This window comes from Rousettus aegyptiacus, unplaced genomic scaffold (genome assembly GCF_014176215.1).
Source record: "Rousettus aegyptiacus isolate mRouAeg1 unplaced genomic scaffold, mRouAeg1.p scaffold_m13_p_10, whole genome shotgun sequence".
Classification (NCBI taxonomy): Eukaryota; Metazoa; Chordata; class Mammalia; order Chiroptera; family Pteropodidae; genus Rousettus; species Rousettus aegyptiacus.
Window position 1 is genome coordinate 29536183 of NW_023416285.1, and position 23239 is coordinate 29559421.

At 34.3% G+C, this 23239-nt stretch overlaps 1 protein-coding gene across 5 annotated transcripts in view; it reads left to right on the plus strand.

The window, feature by feature from the left end:
- Window positions 1-23239, plus strand: part of UBE2D3 (ubiquitin conjugating enzyme E2 D3) — a 28845-nt gene that overhangs the window by 1284 nt on the left and 4322 nt on the right. For all 5 annotated transcript variants that reach the window (XM_036227658.1, XM_036227656.1, XM_036227655.1 and 2 more), the window contains exons 2-6: window positions 159-310; window positions 13894-13957; window positions 14053-14084; window positions 20486-20563; window positions 21609-21714. In XM_036227658.1, coding sequence (XP_036083551.1) covers window positions 287-310; window positions 13894-13957; window positions 14053-14084; window positions 20486-20563; window positions 21609-21714 — 304 coding nt within the window. In that variant the 5' untranslated portion in view covers window positions 159-286. The remainder of the gene's footprint in view (window positions 1-158; window positions 311-13893; window positions 13958-14052; window positions 14085-20485; window positions 20564-21608; window positions 21715-23239) is intronic.

Below are 23239 nucleotides of genomic sequence, written 5' to 3' on the forward strand. Positions count from 1 at the left end.
CTCGCCCCCTCTTCGGGCCGAAGGACGGCATAGAGGCTGTTGGTGGCCTTGCCACGCCACCCCACCCACCCCGGATCGCGACCGTTTTAAGGGACCTGGATTCATCGGGGGCTCTTCGGGGCCTGTGCGAGTGCTGATCTGCTCCGTTTTTGCAAAAGGCGCCTGTGTCTGGCAGAGCCGGTGTGAGACGAAGAGACAATCCTTCCCTGCCGCCAGGATAATCAAGAGTTTTGTCCGGACCTTTGAGCACACACCGAGATAGTGAACCAGACGCAAAGCACAGACTATGGCGCTGAAACGGATTAATAAGGTAACTTATAGGGCTGAAGGGGATGGGGTCACAGGAGGAAAGGCTCAGGCCCGGAGGAAGCATCGGATGGAGGAAGTGTAATTATGAAAGTATTTTTCCCTGCGTCGTTTCTTCCATTGGGGGATGGGGGACTCGTATATATTTTGTAAAGAAATGAGGTATAAAGCTAGGGAACAGAACTTGTGGCAAGTCGAGTGCTGTCTTGAGTCTTTCAGTGGAATCGATGCAAATTCGGGGTGAGGGAGAGTGATTTTTAGGCGCCCCGGTTTTGTTTCTAAAGGAAGAGTTAGTCCTCTGTGGGTCAGAATTGCGGAGAGACACTCCAGCAGATAGATGTCATGGCGCTTCCTGTTCGGTGCTTGAAAACTTATTTTAGTTGTAAGATCAAGGTTCTAGGCCGTCTAGGGGGAAGAAAGGTAGGAAGCGGGGAGAGGATAACAAATCCGGCGAATCCCGAACTTTATTAGGGGTTGGGGTAGAAGTCCTTCGCTAGCCGAAGAGTAGTGAATGAGTCAAGTCAGAAACTTCATCACTGGGAGGATTATACCGAATAAGTTGGGTTGGGAGGAGATGGGCTGACACAATGTTGCAACTTACTTTGGTTCGGGTTTTTCACCCGAAGCTATCAGAAGCACACTGGGAACTGATGTAAAAGCTTTCTGGAAGCTCCCTTTCTCTTTTGGCGCGAGGGGCGGGGGCGGAAGGGAGGAATTGGGGGGATTGTAAGGGGTGCGATGGCAGTAAGCTAAGGTTAGGTATACCTATTTATGTCTCGGCCCATTTAATAATACTCTCAGAGACGGTTGTTTGGCTACTTAAAACGTGATACTAAACTATCGACATAAGTTGGAAAAAAAGGATATTTCGAGCCTGAGGGTGAGCGGAACCTCCACCTCCGGTGGTTTAGTCTCATTTTCTTGCTCTAACTTCTATCCCGCATTTTAAGATGGCGGCTGCTTTAACTGGTTCAGGCTCTTTCCGGCATATCCTTTCGTAATAATATAAAATAATATTCTTTGTTAAATGTTGACTTTTACATTAGGTCGTGCACTAGATCTGAAACCTCCTGCTTAAGACTTATCTATATTCCAACTCTCAGACCATATTTCCCTTTTTTGTAACTTGTGTATGTGTGGTGCGTTTGGTTCTTGCACAATCGAGGAGGGTGGAGTATTTACAGCTAACTTGAAAAAAATGTCATGGAATAAATTCAGCCTTACTAAAACTAGAAGACAGGAGATTGTAAGTTCGAATCTTTGGTTTTGATGGGTTATTCTTTTAAAGAGTTTATACGTGAAAGGAATGGCAAGGACTTGGCTTTATTTACCAAAACAGACCTGATGCTTAATTTTCCATTTATTTAATATTTGTAACTTTGATGCTTATTGGTATTTTGTGAAAGATGAAGGTTTAGATCTTCACTCTGTATTGATGTTGAAATCTGGGATTTTGTTTTAGGCTATCATTGCATTATCATTGTGTGAAATATAAACTTAAATCTTTGTATTTGAGAAAATTGAAAAAGAGAAAAACATTTTAGGAGTTAAGACTTGAGGATTACTTAAACACCCCTTTCTGTGACCACTTTGTAGGCGAGCAACACATAGAAGTATATTTTATGTCATAGTTAATACAAAGAACATAACATTTATACAAATCAAAACCTTTTTTATCTATGGGAATTAATTCAGGCCACTAAGATGTGGAATAATTTAAATCCATAGCATTTCATCCATGTGGAACAGAATACTTTAAAGGAAGGTCTCATTGATTTTTTTTCTTTTACAGGTGATAACCAAGCTGCTGTGACACCACTTTAATGATTTAAAAGCTCTAGAGAGGCAGTATAATGGTTAAGAGTGTGAACTTTGGAGCAGAAATGCTCGTTAGAATTCTAGGACTGGGCAAGTTATTTGTGTTCTTCTATAAAGTGAATATTTGTGTTATATGAACAGTAAACAGTTCAGTACCTAGTGTATACCAGACACTATTCTAGACCTGGGAATACCCAGCGAGCAAAACAAATTTTAGTTTTAGGTTGGTTGGTGGTTTTTTAGGATTAAATAGGTTAATGTGTGGCTTTCAACCCCACCCCGCACATGACACTCAGTTATTACTACTATTTTAATATCACTTTTTATCTTCAAAAACTTTTATTAAAGAACTTTTCTAGTCTAGTACTCTTTGTTAATACTAGATTTTTATAATACAGAAACTCGACATGATACTTTCCAAATTGGAAAGATGTGTTTATTTCGGACCTAATTGATTTAATCTATAGGAAAGTTCTGACACGTGTTGTTTGATTTTCAGCAGTTAATGTCAGAATCACACTGTTAAAAAAAAAAAAATTCAAGTCCGAACAATTTTAGCAAGTGAACAACTAATGGGAGATGCTTTTTATTTTAGGCACCTCTTTTCTAGAAATACGAAGTCAAGTAGGCATTAGATGTTCTTTATTTTGAATTATTGTCTGCAGCCCTCAAATTTCAAATATTAAGTTATCTATTTCTCATTTATTTTAATGAAATGCTTTTCATTGAATTATCTCACTATTGGTTGTTCATTTGATCAAGACTTTGAATTTGTTTTTTCTAAAGGTTATGTTTTCACAATTTTTTTATTTTTTGGTTTGAATAGATCTTAGATTAGCAGCCTTATCAAATAACATTATTATTATTATTTGCTGTCTTCATTTGGACAAGCTATAGTTTGGTCTTACAAACTATTTATTAAACAATAATAATTAAAAATACTCCCAAGTCGATTGGTGATGTTCGGGAGTCAGAAAATTTTACTGCTATTAAAATAACTACAGCGCATGTGTTTTGGGGGATGTTTAAAGAGAACTTTATATAAAATGTGAACCAAGCCTAAAAGAATAGCTCATGCTTTGAGTGCTTGCAGTGTGTCAGAACTGTTTGAAACACTTGTATTGATTCATTTATCTTATAACAGCCCAGGGATATAGGTACAATTAATCCTCCCATTTGGAGAGTAGAAACTTTGAGACGCAGAGAGGTTAAATAAACCACCCAGGGTCATATCATAACAGAGTCGGGATTGGAATCTTGGCAGTCAGGCTCCACAGTGTGTTCTTAACCACTACACTGTCATATCACGTTTTTGGTATTCAAAAAGAGTGTGTGTTTGTTTGTTTGTTTTTGGCATCTATCGTTCTGCTTCTAATAGCTAGATGTTAGCATCTATGTCCTAAACACTTTGTGAACTCTTTGTGAGTATTGATTGAGTCTCAATCCTCACAACAATCCTGTGAGATATTCTTACCATCCCATTTTATACATGGGGAAACAGGCACAGAGAGGTTAAGTTACTTGCCGATAGTCGCCCAGCTAGTGAATGACTGAGATTCGAATCAGATAGTCTACCTCAAGAACTTAATCTCTTAACTTCTATTCTGTACTGATATTTGAACCATTCCAGTTCTTGTTTTTTAGTCATGTAAGGAAATGTCAAGTAGTACTCCTGGCTACCTGAAGTTAGCTCTGCTCTCCCAATTCGTGTTTAAATGGGATTTAATTTTGCTCTTAATGTTATAGTTAATTTGTGAATTAAGATTTTAGGTAACTGATTTTGAAAGTAGGAGTGAGTTTCTTTTTGGCTTATCTCTTCAAGGACTTTGGGAACTACCATGTGACCCCAGCTGATTGCTAAGGGTATCTTAAACTTGTCCCCAGTGAGCCTGTAAGCTAAATACACTGTATTGCATGTGTTTAAGATCCTCAAGAACCTAATTAATTTGTAGGACAGTTAGGTGATAGGGATGCTGATCATATAATGACCTCGATATTTAATTTGAATAAGGGTGACTTGACTTCGACACCATGTGCTTTAGTTTCATCATGCTCATATACAGTGTTAATTCTCGTTTTTCTTATTTGTACAAAAAGTTGAACACTTGCTAGCATTGGGGAGGGGGAAAACTACTTAGATATACCTCTCACTAGATTATATGTTAACTCCTGAGTTCTAGTGCCACTGGTTATCCAAGATACTGTCAATTCTTAAGAATTTCTCAGAGCATTTCACTATTAAAACAGTAAGTTCCTAGTACTGAGATAAAAATAGTTAAGATTAAATTCTCAAAGTCTAAAATGGCTTTTGCATTTTGTTATATATGTTATTGTGTATATGGGTTTTGATATGAATTATCTTTATGCATTAGAATGTTTAGCAGAATTTCTGAAGAATATAGGTACACGGGGTCTTATCAGACTTGCTGAATTATTTTATCTGGGAACAGGCTTAATTTTGAAATATCCCTTAAGGATATTTCTGAAGATTCTCTCAGGTTAAGAACCACAGACATAGGGAATAATCATTTAATCAATACTTGCTGAGGTTTTATTCTGTTTGGCACAGTAGTCTGTCTAGTCCCGAGGGATTTAAAAAAATAAAAAATAAGGAAGCCAGTCAATCTCTGTTTTGAATGGAGGAAAAAAACATAAACACATGAATAGGTGCACCTTATACAACTTACCTTTCAAGAATTTTATAAACCAAATAGGGGCAACGATTACTTGAAAAATTAAGGGGACTCTTTATTCACATAGCAGATGTACCCACAGTTTATCTTGAATAGATTTCCTGCACTACATTTTGTCATTGTTATGGTGTGGTTTTTCTTTTATAACTATACTTTTGTTTGCCGAAACAAACCAGCATTTTGACATTAGCAAAATTAAATGAATTTTCGTGGTGTTTTTTTAACTGGAAATTTTGTGTTCTTGACTTGGTTTTGCTACCAGAGCAATGATCTTAATTCAAAATTGAACAGTGTAATTAAGAATGGATGCACTTAGTAGTATCTTAGTAGTCAGTTTACCTTATTAAATGAGATTATTTCTCAAAAACAATGCCCTTAACCCTGTTACTTAGGGAAAATTTCAATAATATTTTATACTTTGTTCATTCGATTATCTTCACCGTTGAACATAATCAGTCATTGAGAGACCTCCAACCAACTTTTCGTAGTTGAATTTATCATATTTGACCTTTTAGTTCTGTTGTGATTCACAACTTCTTGGTCACTTGTTCATTTTCAGGATGGAATACTTGTTCACATTAATCTTAGCCTGGTTATAATTTCATGGATAATGCATAATTGGATGTTTTCAATCCTTGGACTGCTCTTAATTTTTGTTTTGCGTATATATAAAATGCTTTATTTACATTTATGAATCAAAGTTTAGAACCAACATTTGGCTTTTCGTCTTTTCCCATTTAGATAATACTTAAAAAAGAACTGTTTTGAATAATCTTAAATGGCTTATTTTTAAAGGTGATTTGAGAAAGAAAATGGTAGCATTATTCATTCAAGTCATTGTATCTTGTCTAATGAACAAGCATGCTTGTCACGCCTATAATTAACTAAACAGGAAGTTAATATTTTGTTAGCGATGTAATGAGACATGGTGTGCAGCACCTACCTCTTAATCACTAAGATAAATTTCAGGCTTTCTCACCAGAAATTACAAATTCCAAACTAAAATTATTTTAAAGGAATTATTTTTTCCCATTCTTAAGTGCATAGTTTTATGAAATTGTTCAAATCTCAAATCTTTTTGTCAGCTTCCTTTCTGAAATAATGTCTGGTAATCATATGTTTCTGAGATGTTTCCCTTTTTTGCCATTTGTGTCTACATACGATATATAGAAATTTTGCAATGTTACATGAAAATTTTTGCCTGCTTCATGGTAAACTTGATATAAGAATTAAAGCAGTAATTGCCTGATCGCACTGCTTTTGACCTTTATCATTGGTTTAAAATATATAAAATATATTTTATATATATAAAATTTGAGGTCGCCCTCAAGGACCCTTTACAACCAAGCAATATTTTCTTAAAAGGTACTTGTTCTCATTTCCCACCTTATACCCTCATCTCATCCAGTCTTCAAGGTAATATTTCATATTGCTCAGTATAGGTTTAAGAGGCAAGGCTTTCTTTATAGTACTGACATAGTCATACATATCTTGCCTTTAATTCAAGTAGAATTTTGGAAAGAACTGGACTGTTAAATAAAATAGAAGAAATTATCTTTCAGTAATGACATGAGCTTTAAATTTTCCCAAAAGCGGTAATAGGAAATGTATCTATACTACTGTTATCATTATGACCTTTGTGTGATGTGCAAGATGAGTGGCAGACATTGGGCTAACAAATGATTTTGGAACATTGGGATAATTGTTGTACTTAAGGATGGGATCCATAAACTTGACCTTATAACAGTAATCATCTTGAGTCAAATTTTGGCCTTTGGGAGAATGAATTTGTACAAACTAGAATAATTTATTTAGGGAGTTATACTTTAATAGCAGAACTGATACTAGAAACTTTGTTTTCAAAATGCTGATTTTGAGTATGTTATATATAAGCAGTGGTTATTGTTGAAAGTTGAGAATGCTTAAATGATATTGGAGACATTAAATCTTACAAGAGGCTAATAAAACCTGGCTGCTCTGTAAGCTTTATTCATAAATAATTCTTGTATTTCCGATATATAAGCTCTTCGGAGGCAGGAACCATTGCTTATATATACTTCTCTATCCTTTCAGGCCTTTATTGTAGTCAGTACCTTGGCTTCCTGCTCTTTGTAGTCTGTGATTAGTCACTTTGCCTTATTGAATGAGGAAGAGTAGAGAGAGAAGGAAAAAAACACAAGTATTTAGCAGTGTGTTTAGACTTCTAGACCAGTATCTCAACCTTTTCTTTTAACAATCAACTGTCAAAGAGACCCTGTGTTCCATAATGGTCAAAGCAAATGTCTTCCTCAAGATAAGCTGTAAGTTTCTTTTATGAGTCTCCATTCCAAAAGGAAGGCTCAGACTCATTGCTGTTTAATCATGTACCTCCAGATGAGAACACTCATTAGCTTGAGCTATATCTGTTGGCTGCCTTTTAGAGAGATTTGCTGGATTCCTTTTCCTATGTGTCTGTGTAGGCTTCTGAAGGGAAAGGAGAAGCATATTTCCCAGTGGAGGATTCTCATGCTAGTCAGATGTGCAGGAGATTTAAGGAAATGCAGCGCAGGAAGATGATCCTAAAAGGAGCAAATTTCCCTCAAAAGAGCCTACCATGGCAAAGAAATGTTTAACTGGTGCTTTCTTTTCTTTCCTTTTTTAATGGATAGTACAGTTTTTAACATCGTACCCAAATTATATGTCTTTGCTCCATCTAAGTGTCAGTCATGTCAGGGTGAGTGGAGTGTATAGCGATTCTCAGTGTGTGCCAGTCTCCCCTGCCAACTGTTTTCCTGTTTATGTATTCTTCATCGTTGGCCAGGACCCCACCTGGGTAATGCTGCTCTCATTGGGGGAGGAGTAGTCAACAGTATGAAGACTTTAAAGATCTCTCACATGCTTGCTATTCTTTTCAGGTCCTTGCCACTGTTCTTCTCTACTGAGAAACGAAGAATTAATTTCAGTTCTTTATATAATTTTGTAAGTTGTTTTTGTTCCCGAAGCCTGTGAAACTTTTAGGCTCTAAAGTCATTTCATAAGGTGAAAACTGAAGACAAAATTACTTTTGAAAATTCTTTGAGAGGTACCTCATTGGAAGTTGATCTCAAGTCCAGTAAATAGTTTTATTTTTCAGTGGAAGAGATAATTGTTTTTCATTTGGCTTTCATTTAAAGGCTGTGCAACTTGAAATGGTAACACTAGACTCACAATGAGTGCGGTGAGGTACGAATTAACAGTGAATAGTTACAGAGGAACTGATCCTAAGAAAACATTGGTTTTCCATATTTTGTACAGTTTGGGGCATTTCTAAAGTAGAATAGAGTTGAGTTGATGCAGTTGAACTTTTTTTCTCCAGTTTGCCAAACGCCATATCAGATTCTTTAACTGGAATACATCTTTGATGTGAGAACACCCTTTTGAGAAAGTAGTCTTTTTGCAAACTATCCCTAGACCTATTTAAGTTGTCTGATAGATACCCTGCTTTGCTTTCCTACTACCTATCCTGGAGCTTAGCATGTCCTACACAAACTCAGGTTTTCCTTTCTTCTAGTAAGAGGCTCTAATGTAAAGTGGAAATAAGGTCTATTTCCATAAGGGTAGTTTAAGGGTAAAATGATTGGTATTTAAAATTATTTTTTATCCCCAGTGACTTAGTTCATGTTCTTGTCTCAACTAAATTATTGTAGTTATCTACTCTTCTGTAGGGATTCCTACAACATGGGTGTGAGGAGGGTCTGCTATCCCACAAATTGAGTTTTGTGGGGGCAAATGTGTATTTTAGGGGATAGAGGGTTGGCAGTTCATCAGATTCTTAGAAGTCCTTGTTACAGATAGTATTAAGAGCCAATGTTCTGAATGATGTGTATAGTTTTATATTACTTAAAATTTGAAAACCTGCAAAACAATGCCATATGTTCTTACTTAAAGAGATAAATAGTAGTGTATTAAAGTGGAGAAATGGCAGAAACCAAACTCGATAATCTGTTACCTCTTGGGGAAAGGGGAGGGAGCTTAGGGAGTACATGAGAGCTATTAAATGATATCTGCAACTTTTCTTAAAACTGAAGGAAGTATAGTGAAAAAATTAAACTTAATTATCAAGCTGAATACAAAGATATATGGGTGCTTCCAGGATATGATCTAATTTAAAAAAATAAAATAATCATTTATGGTGTGGTACTGCTAGTTAAAAAAAACAAAATTTGATTTGTCTTATTCCTGTTTAAGAAGTACCAGTGATTTCTCATTGCCTTAGAGATAGTCTTTGGCATAATAGTCAAGGCACTCAAAAGATCCAGCGCTGATTAACTTTTCTGGCTACATCTGCTACTCCCTTATCTGTACCCTGTTGTGTGTCTGGTTTATACCACACTACAGATTTTTTCAACCTGTGCTCTTTTACACCCCTAACTTTGAATGAGTTTGCCTAAGAATGCTTATCCCTCCATCAAGACCTAGCCGTGATGTCACTGTTTAAACCCAGGCAAAGTTAGTGGTTACCTTTTCAGGATTCACAAAGCATTTGAATACCTTTGTTTTAAGTATTTAGGTAGTTGTAATATTTTTTGTTTTTCCGTTGTGCCTACTTTCTATTAGCTCAGTCAATTGGGGGAGGCATTGATATTTTAGCTTGTTATTTTCAGACCAACATGCTTGACAACAAAAAGACAGTCTTTATATAATGTTTTGATGGTAAAACTTTAGCTAATTTTACATTTTAGGAGTGGATTTAAATTAACCTATAGTTTCTGTGATTAGATTGAAAGTTAAATCTTTTCTAGACACATGACTTCTGCCCCTTGCTCCCTCGTGTTTAATTTTAGACTTCATTTAGATTTCTTACCTGTTTATTTAGCCAGACTTGCACATTACATTGTGTTTTGGTGGGATAAAATATGGGTCCCAGTAGCACTCTGCTTACAGTGGGTCTCTCTCTTTTTTTTTTTTTTCTTTTTCTTTTCTTTTCTTGGATTTATCGGAAGGAAACGAGTAGTTAACAATTAAGGGAACAACTGTAGTTAACAATTAGGTACCATAGCTAGCAACAACCTCAGGGACTTGAAATTGCCTATCTATATGCTAAGTCAGCTCTTTGCTATCTCTGCCACCCAGTGTCATCTCTGGATTCATGTAAATTCGGGGCACATGCCTGCCAACAACTCTTGGTCACATCTTTACAGTTCCTAATTAGAGAAGGAAGAAGTGTCCCTTCCTGCTTCATTTTGAAAAATCTTGGGCAGGAATAGATGGAAGACTAATCAAGTCCCGTTCCAGCTCATGTTACTTTCCAACTCAGGGCTAATCATTGAGGCTGAAGGAGCAAAATTATATGATTAGTCCTGAGGAATTGGTTTTTGGTAGCTGACAGTCACCCAGTACTACAGTCACATGTTTGGAGTAACGGGAAAGTATTTCCATGAAAGTAGGGTAAAAGGTGATTTATTGAGTAGGCAAAATGTCTGCTACATAGAAGAGCGTGTAAGATAACTCTTTACTGTGCTTTTTCTCGTATTTTCTTCCCCCTGCTAAGATATTCTCGTATCTTATTTGCTTATTCTATGGGTATGATAATGTCATGACAGTTATTGGATATCTAAGAAGAAAGTGCTGGTACATGATTTAAAAGACCTGTTTTGATTCTTAAAATTCAATGTTGAATTTAAAGTAGATTTTAGTACATAAGTTAATTGGCTGGATTTTAATCTTTGATATTATTACTTCAGAGGTGTCTTGGTCAGGGAAAACTTGGAAAATAAGGTATTTAGAAATTATCTGAGAGATAGAAGAACCTGCAGTTAAGAGAATAAGAGCTGAAATTCAGTGCTAACTAGCGAAAATTATACTTTCACTCTAAAAGTGTGATGATGCCAACATAAAGGCTTAGTGATTTAGAAATATCAATGTGCAGGAAAACTCACTTCTTTTATAAAAACTATTTTCTTGTATTCTTCATAATTAAAACGTGTACATTTCAAGTAGGATGTAGGTCAACTTTAGATTTCTGAACTTTTATTTGTAATGATATTGTTTCGGCATCAATTGGGTATTTTGTTAGACCAACCATCATCAAATTGGTTTTTATTTTAAAATAACTGCTCTACATATATACAATGGAATATTACTCAACCATAAGAAGAGATGAAATAATGCTATTTGCCACAACATGGGTGGACCTCGAGATAATCATACTAGAAAAAGTTGAAAATCACATGATATCACTTCTATGTGGGATATAAACCTAAAAGCAACAAAGGAATAGGACAAAGACTCATGGACATGGACTATATAGACTAGTGGTTACCAGCGGGGAGGAGGGGTGAAGGAAGGGGGTCAAAGATAAGGGGTTAGGGGGTAGGTGAAGTGGGTAAAGGGGATCAAATATATGGTAGCTGAAGAAGACTGGACTTTGGCTAGTAAACACATTAGAATATACAGATGTCAAATTATAATGTAAACCTGAATATTATATAATTGTATTAATCAGTGTTACCTCAATAAACTTAATTAGAAAAATAACTGCTAGATGTTCTTTAGGAATTTTATCAAGTCTATTATATTGAAAACAATATAAGTATTCAGTACATAATTTGGAGTAGATATAAAGGTAGGAAACTCATTTTGGTAATATTTGAGTTCATATGCTTACCAGACATTTCTAGGTAGGACCACATAAAATTGCAGTTTCTAAAGTTCAAAAATAGTCAAATATTAGTAGTTTCACATGACTCAGGCTAATAACATGGTTTCTTTAAAACCTCTTCCACAAACATTCCTTGAATTGCTGATCTTGTGTTGTTAGTGTATTAACATGTCATGGTAGTATAGTTGCTAGATGACATACGTTATAGACAGCTAAGCATTAATATTTGTCATATAGGCAAAAGGTTTAAATGGGCTTAGGCTATAATAGTTTATTTGTGAGGCAGTTTTTCTTTTGTTTCATAAATGATTTGCCTACCCAGGAAATCTTGCCTTCCAGACGGGTGGTCTACATGTTGTTTGCTTGTTGAGTAGGTAGTACATTATGTGCCAAGTTGTATGCCAAAGTGCTGTAACTGTCGTTCATCTTTTCAGAAATTCTGTACAAATAGACATTGCTATTTTAGAGATGAGAAAGTAAGCATAGGAAATAATGGGTCTAAGTTAGATTAAAAGTGAGACTCCAAACTGAAATAATATTGAGGGAGATATATACTCAGTGCCCTAATTTCGTGTGCTATATTTGAACATTTGAATTGCATATGTAACTTTATATTTGGGTTTTAATACCATTTTTGAAAATTCAGATCTTTTGTGGGAAAGGAGGCAGGGTGGCTTAGAACTGGTATGTTTTTAACCTTAAAATAGACTTTTAAAATCCAACTTCCTTAAGGAAAGAGAAGCATACTGCATAAGTTAGCTTCTGGTTTTTCTTTTTGGTGGGCCAGTTACACAATAGAACTTGTTATGAGTTTTGAAATGTGGGGAAATTCTGTTCCTATCAAGACTGTGCTTGTTTATTATCTAAAGTATATATACTTTGAGGTGGTGTTAAAGTAGATTGCATTATAACAAAACTGGCTGATCATGGAATACACGTAATTGCTGGGTGAGATTTGACCTAACCTATGAAAAAATCATTTGCTCAGTAATGGATTGTTGATTAATTCATGTTGACAGTAAATTTCTTTTTTTACTCAAAAAACAGTTTTTCAAATACTTGATTGTTTCAGAATTATTTGATATTTTCAAAAGTTTTTTTTTTTTTTTTTTAACTAAAACCATGCATAGTTTCTTTTAACCAGTTGTCTAACTCTGAGATGAGTTTCTGTAATTCCTGCTGATTAGAATCAAAAGTGTTTGGAATTTTCTCCTTAAATATGTTGAATGTACAAGGATGTATTTACATAGGCAAATATACAGGTCTGCTCTGATCTTACATCATCTTAACATTGTGAATTCTGGGCTCTCTAGCTGTTGTGATAACCTATAAGCAGTTGTGGTATGAGTTTCAGAAGCAAATTGGCAGTGTATCAGGACAGTTTTTTCCATTTTTATTGAGCTATAATTGACACACTGGATTTCAATACACAAGTAATGATTTTACATATGCATCTTGCAAAATTATTGCCACAAGAACAATTCTTTGTATTGATTTTTTTTAATGGAGTGTGTCTAGACTGACATTCTTGAACAATTGGCCGTTTTCTGAAGTACATTTTGACCATTCGATAGAGGCAAAAATTTGCCCTAGTTGTCTTCCTACAGTGTTTTGCATTCCCTGCATTTTCTTAGAAGCCCATTATTATGTCATGGGTCTATACATTTTTATATGCATTTATATGTAGTATATATAGATTTAGCTTTTTTATCTTAAATTTTTTAAGAAACTAGTGAAGAAATTTCTTACTGGATTTATTATGCACAAGTCATGGAAGGACTTGAGTTACATATTTGTTGTAAATAACAAGGTCAGGTAGAGTTGTGGAAACAGCCTGTTTTGATAAGAGCAGAGTTCTGTTAGAGAGGAAGGTTCTTCCAGAGTTGCAGTTCTACTCAACATTGAATAAAATTAGGTTGAGTTAAGGGACTAAGGAAATCAAAAAGGGGTAACTAGTTAGCTAGTACCATGAGATATTTCGAGTGAAAAATGAGGTCAGTGGATAATTGGTTCAGAAAGAACAGGATTTAAGACAGTAAAAATAGGGCCTCTGAGATGGTCTGAAAGGTCAGCAAATAACATGAATGTTGAGAACTGTATTGTGTAGGTTCTTAAGCTGTGAAAGTATCTGATTACCACTTTTTTGTTATGTTAAGTTGACAGCTGTTAATGTAATAATTTTCATGTTGATGTATGTATATACTTTTGTGTACCCTAGCCAAGATAATTGTCTTGAGTGTGTCTGTTAAATAACTGCGCCTACTATACCCCAGAGACTGTGCTAGGGTTACTTATGTTTTCTCTTCTAATAGAACATATTGTTAGAATATGAATCGTGATAATAATGTTCCTTAAAGAATAAGGTGGAAAAAAAACTAGAGGCAGTTAACTCTCTTTGCTTAGTTTTGTTTTCTCTTACTACAGTTACATAACTCATCATTTTCTGTCTTGGTGTAGGAACTTAGTGATTTGGCCCGTGACCCTCCAGCACAATGTTCTGCAGGTCCAGTTGGGGATGATAGTAAGTAACTCTCAAGTTGATTTTTATGACTAATTTCAAAAAAAGGCTTATACAGTTTCACATAATAATGAGTTTTTCGTTTTTGTTTTTCTTAGTGTTTCATTGGCAAGCCACAATTATGGGACCTGTAAGTATTAAGAATTAAAAATCTTTTTGCTTTTAATTGAAAAATCTAACATTTGATCTAGTTGTAATTTATACCTTAATATTTAGGTTTCTTTTATAACACTGTAATTCTGTTTTGGATATTCCAGTTGTACTTTTTTTGAAAGAAAGACTAATTTAATAAATTAGTCATTTATTATGTATACTATATCCGTTACTGTGTTCAGGTTCTAGAGTATAGTATCTCTGACCTACCAAATATCTTCTCACCTCAATTTAGTTTTCCTTAATAACAATGTAAAGCATTGACACAGAGCTTCCTATTATTTGTAGAGCCAATTAATTTATTGGCTCTATCGTAATATTATTCAAAGATCTTACTCCATTTGGGCAGTTGCCCAAAATCTAGCTTTAATTGTCTTATTTCGTTATTTGATTCTTGATAGAACTTTAGTTTTTTGCAAAATTTGAATATTTTTAGGTAGAAAGTGATATTTTGAATACAGCAAAATTCCTTTCTATCCTGGGTAGATAAGAAACTGTATATGCTGGATAATTGAATATTCAGAATTATGGATACCATCTAAGAATTTCACAGAATTAGAACGCAGTAAAACATCTTGGGGTAAGACTGTATCTTGCACAATATTTAACGTTTTTTTGACTTGCAAGGCACTTTAGGATTTCTATTCTAAGTTACATGTGTGTCTTACTGAATTTTCTGCTTTCTTTTTTGATGGTTTAATCTCAACATAGATGGTGATAGTGTGCTAGGTGAGATAATGATCAATAAGTAGATGTTTATAAGTCTGAAAGAAGAAATGCCCTCGGAAAAGTTAGCCAACAGATGGGTTGTGTCTACAAGTGTTTGTTCAGCAGTTCTGGTTTTGGTAACTTTGATGTTTTTTTTCTCTCTCAACCAATGTGAGCCCTTGCTTTGTGCCAGCTATTACAGATAAAAAAACGTAATAGGCATGCATCCTCTCCATCTTTAGGGAGCTTAAAACCTACTGTGAGACACAGGAAATTAAAGCAAGTGTGATAAGATGGGCAATAAGTGATAGGGAAATTATAGTAGGGATGATTGAGTTAGAGTAAATGACCTAGAGGTAGGAAGGTTGTGAATCACGTTGACAGGGGAGGGCGGGGAAATGTGATATATATAGTTTAATAATTTATGTCTGGATCATTCCGAATAAAAACAAAATCATGATTATTTGTTTCCATTTATCTCAAGAACTATTTTTACTGTTTTAAATTTTATTTTGCTAACAAAATTGTGATTTTTAGTAGTTAACTAGTGGCTTACCCAGTTTGGTCCATGAGGTATTTTCACAGTTGACAATCTTTGCATAAAAACCCTCTGAGTAGGCCCTCATTCTCATAAGCCTTAATGGCTTGGGATGGAGTAGCAGCTGATTCCCTTTTTTGAGGTGGAGTTTGTTATCTGCCACAATTCCTACCAGGTACACTTCATTTTGCCTACCTAGATTTGTAGGCACTTGAAATTGCTTGGAACTTTTAAACTTTTCTGATTATATAGATCGCGAACTTTCAAAGCAAAGAATTCAATAAAATGCTTTACAGTGTCTGTACCAAATAAAAGTTCATTTTTGATTCAGAGAGTGCTTTTTAAGATATAGTCTCATAAAAAATTAGTTATCAGTACTAATAGGATATGAAAGAGCCGGTAATCAAGACTTCTAATTGGATGATGTACATAATAAAACCAGCTCTTAAATTCATGCTTGACTTTCGAGACTTTAATTGAACTGTTCCTTTCCAAAAGGTAAGGAAATAAATGCCTATAGCAAAATTCAAAGTGATTAGTTTATACTAATAATTTTTTAGACAATAGAAGATTTCTTATACCCAACAAATTTTTTTTTGCTGTTTACTTAATTTGTTTTTATTTTAAGAAAATACTTTTTGTTTGTTTTATATATAGTTCAGATTATGGCTATTCCTTGCTAGGTTTTTTCCAGCAACCTTTTAATGGACATTAATGACTAGCAGTTTTCCTCTCTTAAAAAGTATTTGATTTCAGAGCTATTTAAATATTCTCTGATTAACGAATGGAAAAAATACATTTATACCACAACTGCAGAGTTTTGCTTTGGTTAGCATTATTCCCTGAAATGTATTTGTTTTCTAGGAAAGTTAATTCTCATTGTTTGGATAATTTCAGGAAGGAGTCAAAAGGTTGTAAAAATTTACCCCAAATATAGATTTTATAGTGCTCTTTATAAGTAAGCACTTAAATTTAGATGCCAGCTTGTAAATAGCTAATATCTTTTTTTACTATGGAATTATTCATGAAATAACATGTTTTGGGCTTTTGATTGCATCTTTGTGTCAAAACAGCACTGTTTGATTAGATAAAATACTACTTCATTTTGGTAGTGTGCTTATCCTGTGTGGAATGCATGTGTGACCCAAAACAGGGCCACTGGTGACATAACAACCCAAAATTGCAAATTTGCTGAAAGAAAAGTGGTAACAAAATAACTTTTGCTTTGGAGTATTTCTTAGGTCAAAGTGATGGCAGTGCCACAGAACTAAAGATTACTGACTCTAAGGAATGGAGCATCTAATTTAAGTTTTAGTTCAGAGTAACTTAAATTTTAGTGGATTGTAGTCAAGAAATGGCTCTTGATCATTAAAGTTAGGCAGAAATTCTTGGTTCTAATAATCGTATATGCTGGCATTTTTTAATTTAAGATGCTTCGGAAGCACAGATACTCATAAAAACTAAACCTTTGAAAGAATTGACAGCATTGCTAGTTATGTTGTTTTTAAACTTTATTTGATTTCCTTTACTATGTTAAGGGCAATTCCCATTGTGAATTGAGGCATTGAGGAGAAATTCCTTACCTATTGTTTCTGGTATTTACCTGCTTGATTCTTCTGTAATTGGAAATGGGAGCTGGTAGAAAGATATTTTGAAATTATTTGGAGAACACGTTAACTTAGATTAGAAAGATATTTTGAAATTATTCGGAGAACCACGTTGACATAGATTACACCTAATCTATGATATAGCCATAGAAGAAAGTACAAGCATAGCTTGGAGGTATTGCAAGTTCAGTTCCAGACCATAGCAATAAAGTGAGTTGTAATCTTTTTGCTGGTGAAAGGTCTTAGCTTTGATTTGCTTAAAAAAAAGGCACCATCGTGAAGTACTGTGAAAGGAGGTATATGCCTGTACCATAACTGTGAATAATGTAACCTTTAGCAGCCTAGGCAAATCAGATACCAAAACCATCTGAAATGAAATAATTGGTTCATTGGTATTGTTTTATTGGTCCCTTAAGTGTTATAGTTTCCAGTTTATGTTAAGTGTGTTGTCATTTCCTGCAAAGTCTAATGATAGAAAAAACTCATACCTTCTGTACCATACGCACGCTTTAAGAAGCATTGTGGTCTAGTAGAAGAATGAGATATAAATAATAAGTATGGTAGGTAATAGTAACTGTACAGAGGGGAGGTATAAAAGGACAGCCAGCAGATTAGACTAAAGGGAAGGCTGTGTTTAGGTACCATCCTAAAGGTAAGATGAGGACACAGATAAGAAAGAGTGTTTCGAGTAGGGGAAAAAATATTGTAGAGAAAAAGAAACATGAAACATACTTCCTTTATTTGCAGTGAAGAGAGCATATTCTAGTGGAAGATAAAACTAGATTGGTGGGAACCAGATCATAAAGCATCGTGCGTGCTTAGGAATTTGCCCTTTTCTCTTGAATGCTGTGCTAGATTTCAAGCAGGGGAGTAATTTGTATCTTTAAAAGACCACTCTAACAATAGGGTGAGGAATAAATTGGAGAAGTCAGAGGGGTAGACAGGGATACTAGTAGTAAACCATTGCCATAAATGTAGGCAAAAAATACAGAGGTGTCTCACGTCTTATTCATGGGAGTGGGATACATTCCAAGACCCCCAGTAGATGGCTGAAGCCATGGATAGTACCGAACCCTATACATACTGTTTTTTCCTTTACATACATATCTATGATAAAGTTTGATTTATAGATTAGGCACAGTAAGAGATTAGTAATAATAAAATAGAACAGTTATAACAGTATACTGTAATAAAAGTTATGTGAATGTGGCTTTCTCAAAATATCATACTATACATATCTTTTTGCTTAAAAGGAAGGGCTTAATGGCTTTTCTTTGGCACATCCGAATTGCCAGCATCACTACTTTTGCCCTTTAGGGTCATTATTTAGTAAGGGTTACTTGAACACAAGCACTGAGATACTGTGACAATATCTAATAACCAGAATGGCTGCTAAGTGACTAACAGGCAGAGAGCATACACAGCCAGTGTATGCTGTACAAAGGGATATTTCACATCCCAAGTGGGACAGCATGCTACTCAGAATGGCATGCGTGTCTAAACTTTATGAATTGGTTGTTCATTTAATATTTTCTCACAACAGGTAACTAAAATTTTGGAAAGTGAAACCACAGATAAGAAGGGACTACTGTAGGATCTTTGAGCTAAGGTGGTAGTGGCAGGCATAAAAGAGAGGAGGCTAGTTCAAGAGACTCTAAAATTTGGGTCAATTTAATGATCAAAATGTTCTTTTTTATTTTTCTTTGTTGTATTTTCCCTTTACTGTCAATTTATGGTAAATTTGATAGAACATCAATTTTCTAGATGGTGTAGTTTGGTTACTTCTGGATCTAGTAGTTTTACCAGTTTTTCCTCTTTGGAGTTTTAATGTTAAATTGTAACATTTGAAATATTTTTATTTTATCAGTTCTTTTTTTGAACAAGTGAAATGAAGTGAAATTTGACTTTGCTTAAAATCTCATTAGATTGCCTTTATTCAGAAGCAGTCACATATAACACTTGACTAGAGGTAACATTGAATGAAAGCTTAAACAGAACTTTTGGAATTGAGTTATAAAAAAGTTTTTAGGATTACTTTTAAATTGTTATTTTACGCAGTACAAATATTGATCTTCAGTATTAGCTTATTTTATAAAACTATGCTGTTCGAAGCATCTATTCCTAGTTAATGTAGCTGTATTAACAAAGATATGTTAATCTGATAAATCTATTTCACATTCTGGTGCTTTGCTTTATTTTTTCTGTACTTCTCAGATACTGCTTTCCAGTCGTAGTTTTTTAAATTAAAATTCTATAGACAAGTGAAAGGGAATTTTGAGTAGAAGGGACTCAATTTAAATTCTAGCTCTTCCATTTTCTAGTCATATATTTCTTTGAGTTTGATTCATCCGTAAATTGACCTTTCTCTTTTAAACACAGGTACGCCCTGTTTTTTATATCTGTAACATTTCATTGTGTATTTCTAACAGACTGTAAGCCCATCAAGATAAATTGTTCCATATGTCCCTTATATATGTACCTAGCATATAAAAGGGAGTTAGATTGATTTAATTACTAGTGTTTAATTTTATAGAGGGCTGGGGATTAAATGAGCTATATTAAAGTGTCAGGCCTGTAAAAGTTTTTGTTTGCCTAAGATCCAGAATGGGCATATTGAAAGGTTATTTTTTAGCACTATATACATGTTCTGTAATGGAGTGGGGTGGATAGGCAATTAAGTGATTTCATATTTTCATGACTAGGTCACTACGTTCTGTCATCACTCTTTGGTGTTGATCAGTGGTTTTCATAAAATCTAGGTTTGAATCCTGGTTCTGTCATATGTCATTTGTACACCTGAGTGACTTCTTTTAAGTCCCAAATGTTGCTTCATGCTAAATTATATAATATTTATTTGCTAAGGGAGTTCTTTGTACTCAAATTATAATGAGCAAAATGGCAAAAGAGAAAGAGTATTATTGCTAGTTTTCTATTGAAATGGAAAAACATTCCACATTGCTTTCCATATCTAGTAATCCGAATTCAGTATGCTTTTGGAGAAAAAACTTCTATGGTTTTGAATGAGAATTTTGAGGAGCCAATTTGGGGATTAAACTGTCTTTAAAAACCTATTTGGTTTTTGTTCTTTCTCCTGTTGGTTTGCTAAGTGGCCAGAATGGCCTATTGAGAGGTACAGCACCAGTTGTATATATTATATGGCAATCATTCTACAAATGTAAACTTATTTTCAAGTTATAGTTCGATACACAATACTCTGTAGATTTTATTGCTTATTATACTTTTCCTTTGTGAGAATGAGAAGCTTAGAACACTGTGTTTCAAGATAATTTTTAAAATTTTTCAGTGACTTAATGTAAAATGGGATCTAAGTAAATTAGACTTTGTGTTCTACAGTAAATTTTGATTGTTTTTTTCCACTAATATAAACTGAATTTTGGAGTAAGACTTATTACAGTGTAAATAGTAGGTAATTTTGGTTCATACCAGGGAAATACTTGGAAAATAGAAATGTAATGGATTATTTAGCAATAATAAGTACAGTTAAGCATATTTTTCTTTTCACAGAATGACAGCCCATATCAAGGCGGTGTATTCTTTTTGACAATTCATTTTCCTACAGACTACCCCTTCAAACCACCTAAGGTAAGTATTTTCTTGCAAAATCTGTTACTATAGATTTGTTCTTTATTTCAGAGGAATAAAGCATTCTTAGAAATTAGGCTTCTGCATAGTTAAGATTAAGTTGGTATGTATGTATATAAATGAATAAGAAGAATTGAAGCTGGTTACATATATTGAATTGAGTCACTGATACGGAATGCTGACTCAACCTTTAGTTAAAAGAGCAACTAGACCTGGATTTGGCCTTTGTAAATCGAGATAAGAATTGCCTTATCCTTAATGTTGCAAGGCTCAAATGTACTCTGGATTCTCTCCCCCACTTTATTACTGTGTTTATACGGATTCGGATTATTAACTGTAGTGTCTTGTAATAGTAGGCTTCAAATATTTGACTTCAGTATGCATTTGCACATATTACTGCAACTTAAATTTTGAGGGTCAAAACTTAAGAGTCGCCTAATGCACTGAGGTGGACTGGTTTGTAAGTATTAAAACCATGTATATGGTCCTTGACTTTTCAGAGCAATTTACACAAATTCAACCTATGTGAATAACTAGAAGGGTAGTATATACATAGAATATTGGCACTTCACTATAACCATCTTCACCATGTAGAGTGGAAATGTAGACTCATATACATATACATACCTTTGTAACTTGATAACCTTAAATGAACTGGTCTATAAATTTTGGTTTACATTCAGCACTTTCTTTTTTAATGGTTTTTTAAATGAATGTTACAATCAAAATACCCTGTGATAATTATAATGTGGTAGGGCCAAAGTTAACCTTCAGAATATCCCACCATATCATTTAGAACATTTTTACCCTAAAGTTATATTTTCTATTTTAGTTAAAAAGAGGGGGCCCTTGGGGGATCTTGGTCAGAATATAAAAGCCAGTTTCTGTAATTTTTGGTTCTTTTATATATATGAATTAGGTTTTAGCTATTTGACTTTTTAATTGTGGCAATTATTAAACCTTGCTAGAAGTCTTCTACTTTAAGTTTAGAATGCTTGTTTTCATTTGGGAAAAATACCTAAACATTTTTTAAAATTTATTTTAGGTTGCATTTACAACAAGAATTTATCATCCAAATATTAACAGTAATGGCAGCATTTGTCTCGATATTCTAAGATCACAGTGGTCTCCTGCTTTAACTATTTCTAAAGGTAAAATGCTTTTTAAAAAGTCTTGACCTGCTCTGATTTTCTAATAGTTAAAGGACTTTCATTTGGGGAGGTGCCTATTTTGAGTATTATGCCAACTTTTTGGGGAAGGAATAAGAAGTTACACCATTTTTGCTATTTTAGCAGTATTGATTAGAGAGATTTTGTGGGCAGCAGTTAAAATTAGGGTATTGGGGGTATTATTTGCAAATAACATCAAATAATAAAAGCAAAGTTTATTTTAATTGGTTTCTGTAGTAGTTTTTAATCCCAAACCACCTGCACATCTCGCTTGCTTTTTGTCTTTTAACTAAAATGATATGCCTAAAGTTAAATTTTAAATCTTAAGATTTCCATTACATGAAATTTTGGTTTTGCTTTTCTGTGTTTGTTTTTTAGATAAAATTCCATTTTTAAAAAACCTTTAGTTAAGTGTTGTGTGAACATGGTATGTTGTTCTTACTTAATAACAGTCTAAAATTAGTCTTGGAAATATCCTTAGAGCAATACAGCTCTTCTACTTTTAATAGGGATCCATTTAAAATTACCACCACAGAACTACTTAATGGAAAAGAAGTCTGCCTTCAAGTATTTCTTGGTATTGGCCTAGCATTCCTTAGATACAAAATTAGGCTTTTAACGTTATTAATTATGACAGTTTCAGACACTTGAGGATAGCAGCTAACTCTAGCATCTTCACATTGTTTCTTGGAATAGTTCATGGTATTTTACAAAAAAAAACTTTTATGACTTCTATGAGTGTGGTAAATTCTAAGTGAAATAGGGTTTCTAAGGCCAGGACATCATAAATTCTTCATAAGCTTGTACAGTACCGTTGAATCTCCTTAAGGGGCAGTGCAGCATTTTCCAAACTTTTACTTAACTAGAACCACTTTTGGGGAAGAGAAAGAGAAACAGTTTGAGTAATACTTCCATAATTGTTCTAAGTGTGACATAATTTTAGACCTGTTTTTCACTCTCTTGGATACATTTTAGTTTCCTTTCAAATAAGACACTTAATGCCACATATCTAGTATTAAGAATATCTTAATACTAGACTCTAGGGCGGGGGTTGTTTGTTTTTTGTTATTTTGTTTTGTTTTGCTGCTGGGAATGCACTTTAATACTAAACACTTTCTGTAAGTGCAGGTTGAGTTTTATATATCCCCCACACACACAACACACACATACTTGGGTTTAAATTATATTTGCTGTAATAATATGTTACGTTAATGTTGTCTTATTTTATGGCATGTTTTGTCTTCAGCTGAAAATTGTCATACCCACTTGAGACTTTTATATCTTAAAATACTATACTATAACACCTTGCATAATGTCTGGCACATAAAAGGCACTCAAAATGAATTAGATACGTGTTCCATGAAGCTTGGCACCTTTGTTGCATAGGTTAGGTTAAGAGCTAGAGTTGAAGGCTCATTTGATAATAGATGTTGGCATTTTTTCATTTTGTCAATACTCTTGGAGATGTTGCCTCTATCTTATCAATTCAAGGAAACAACACAGGCAA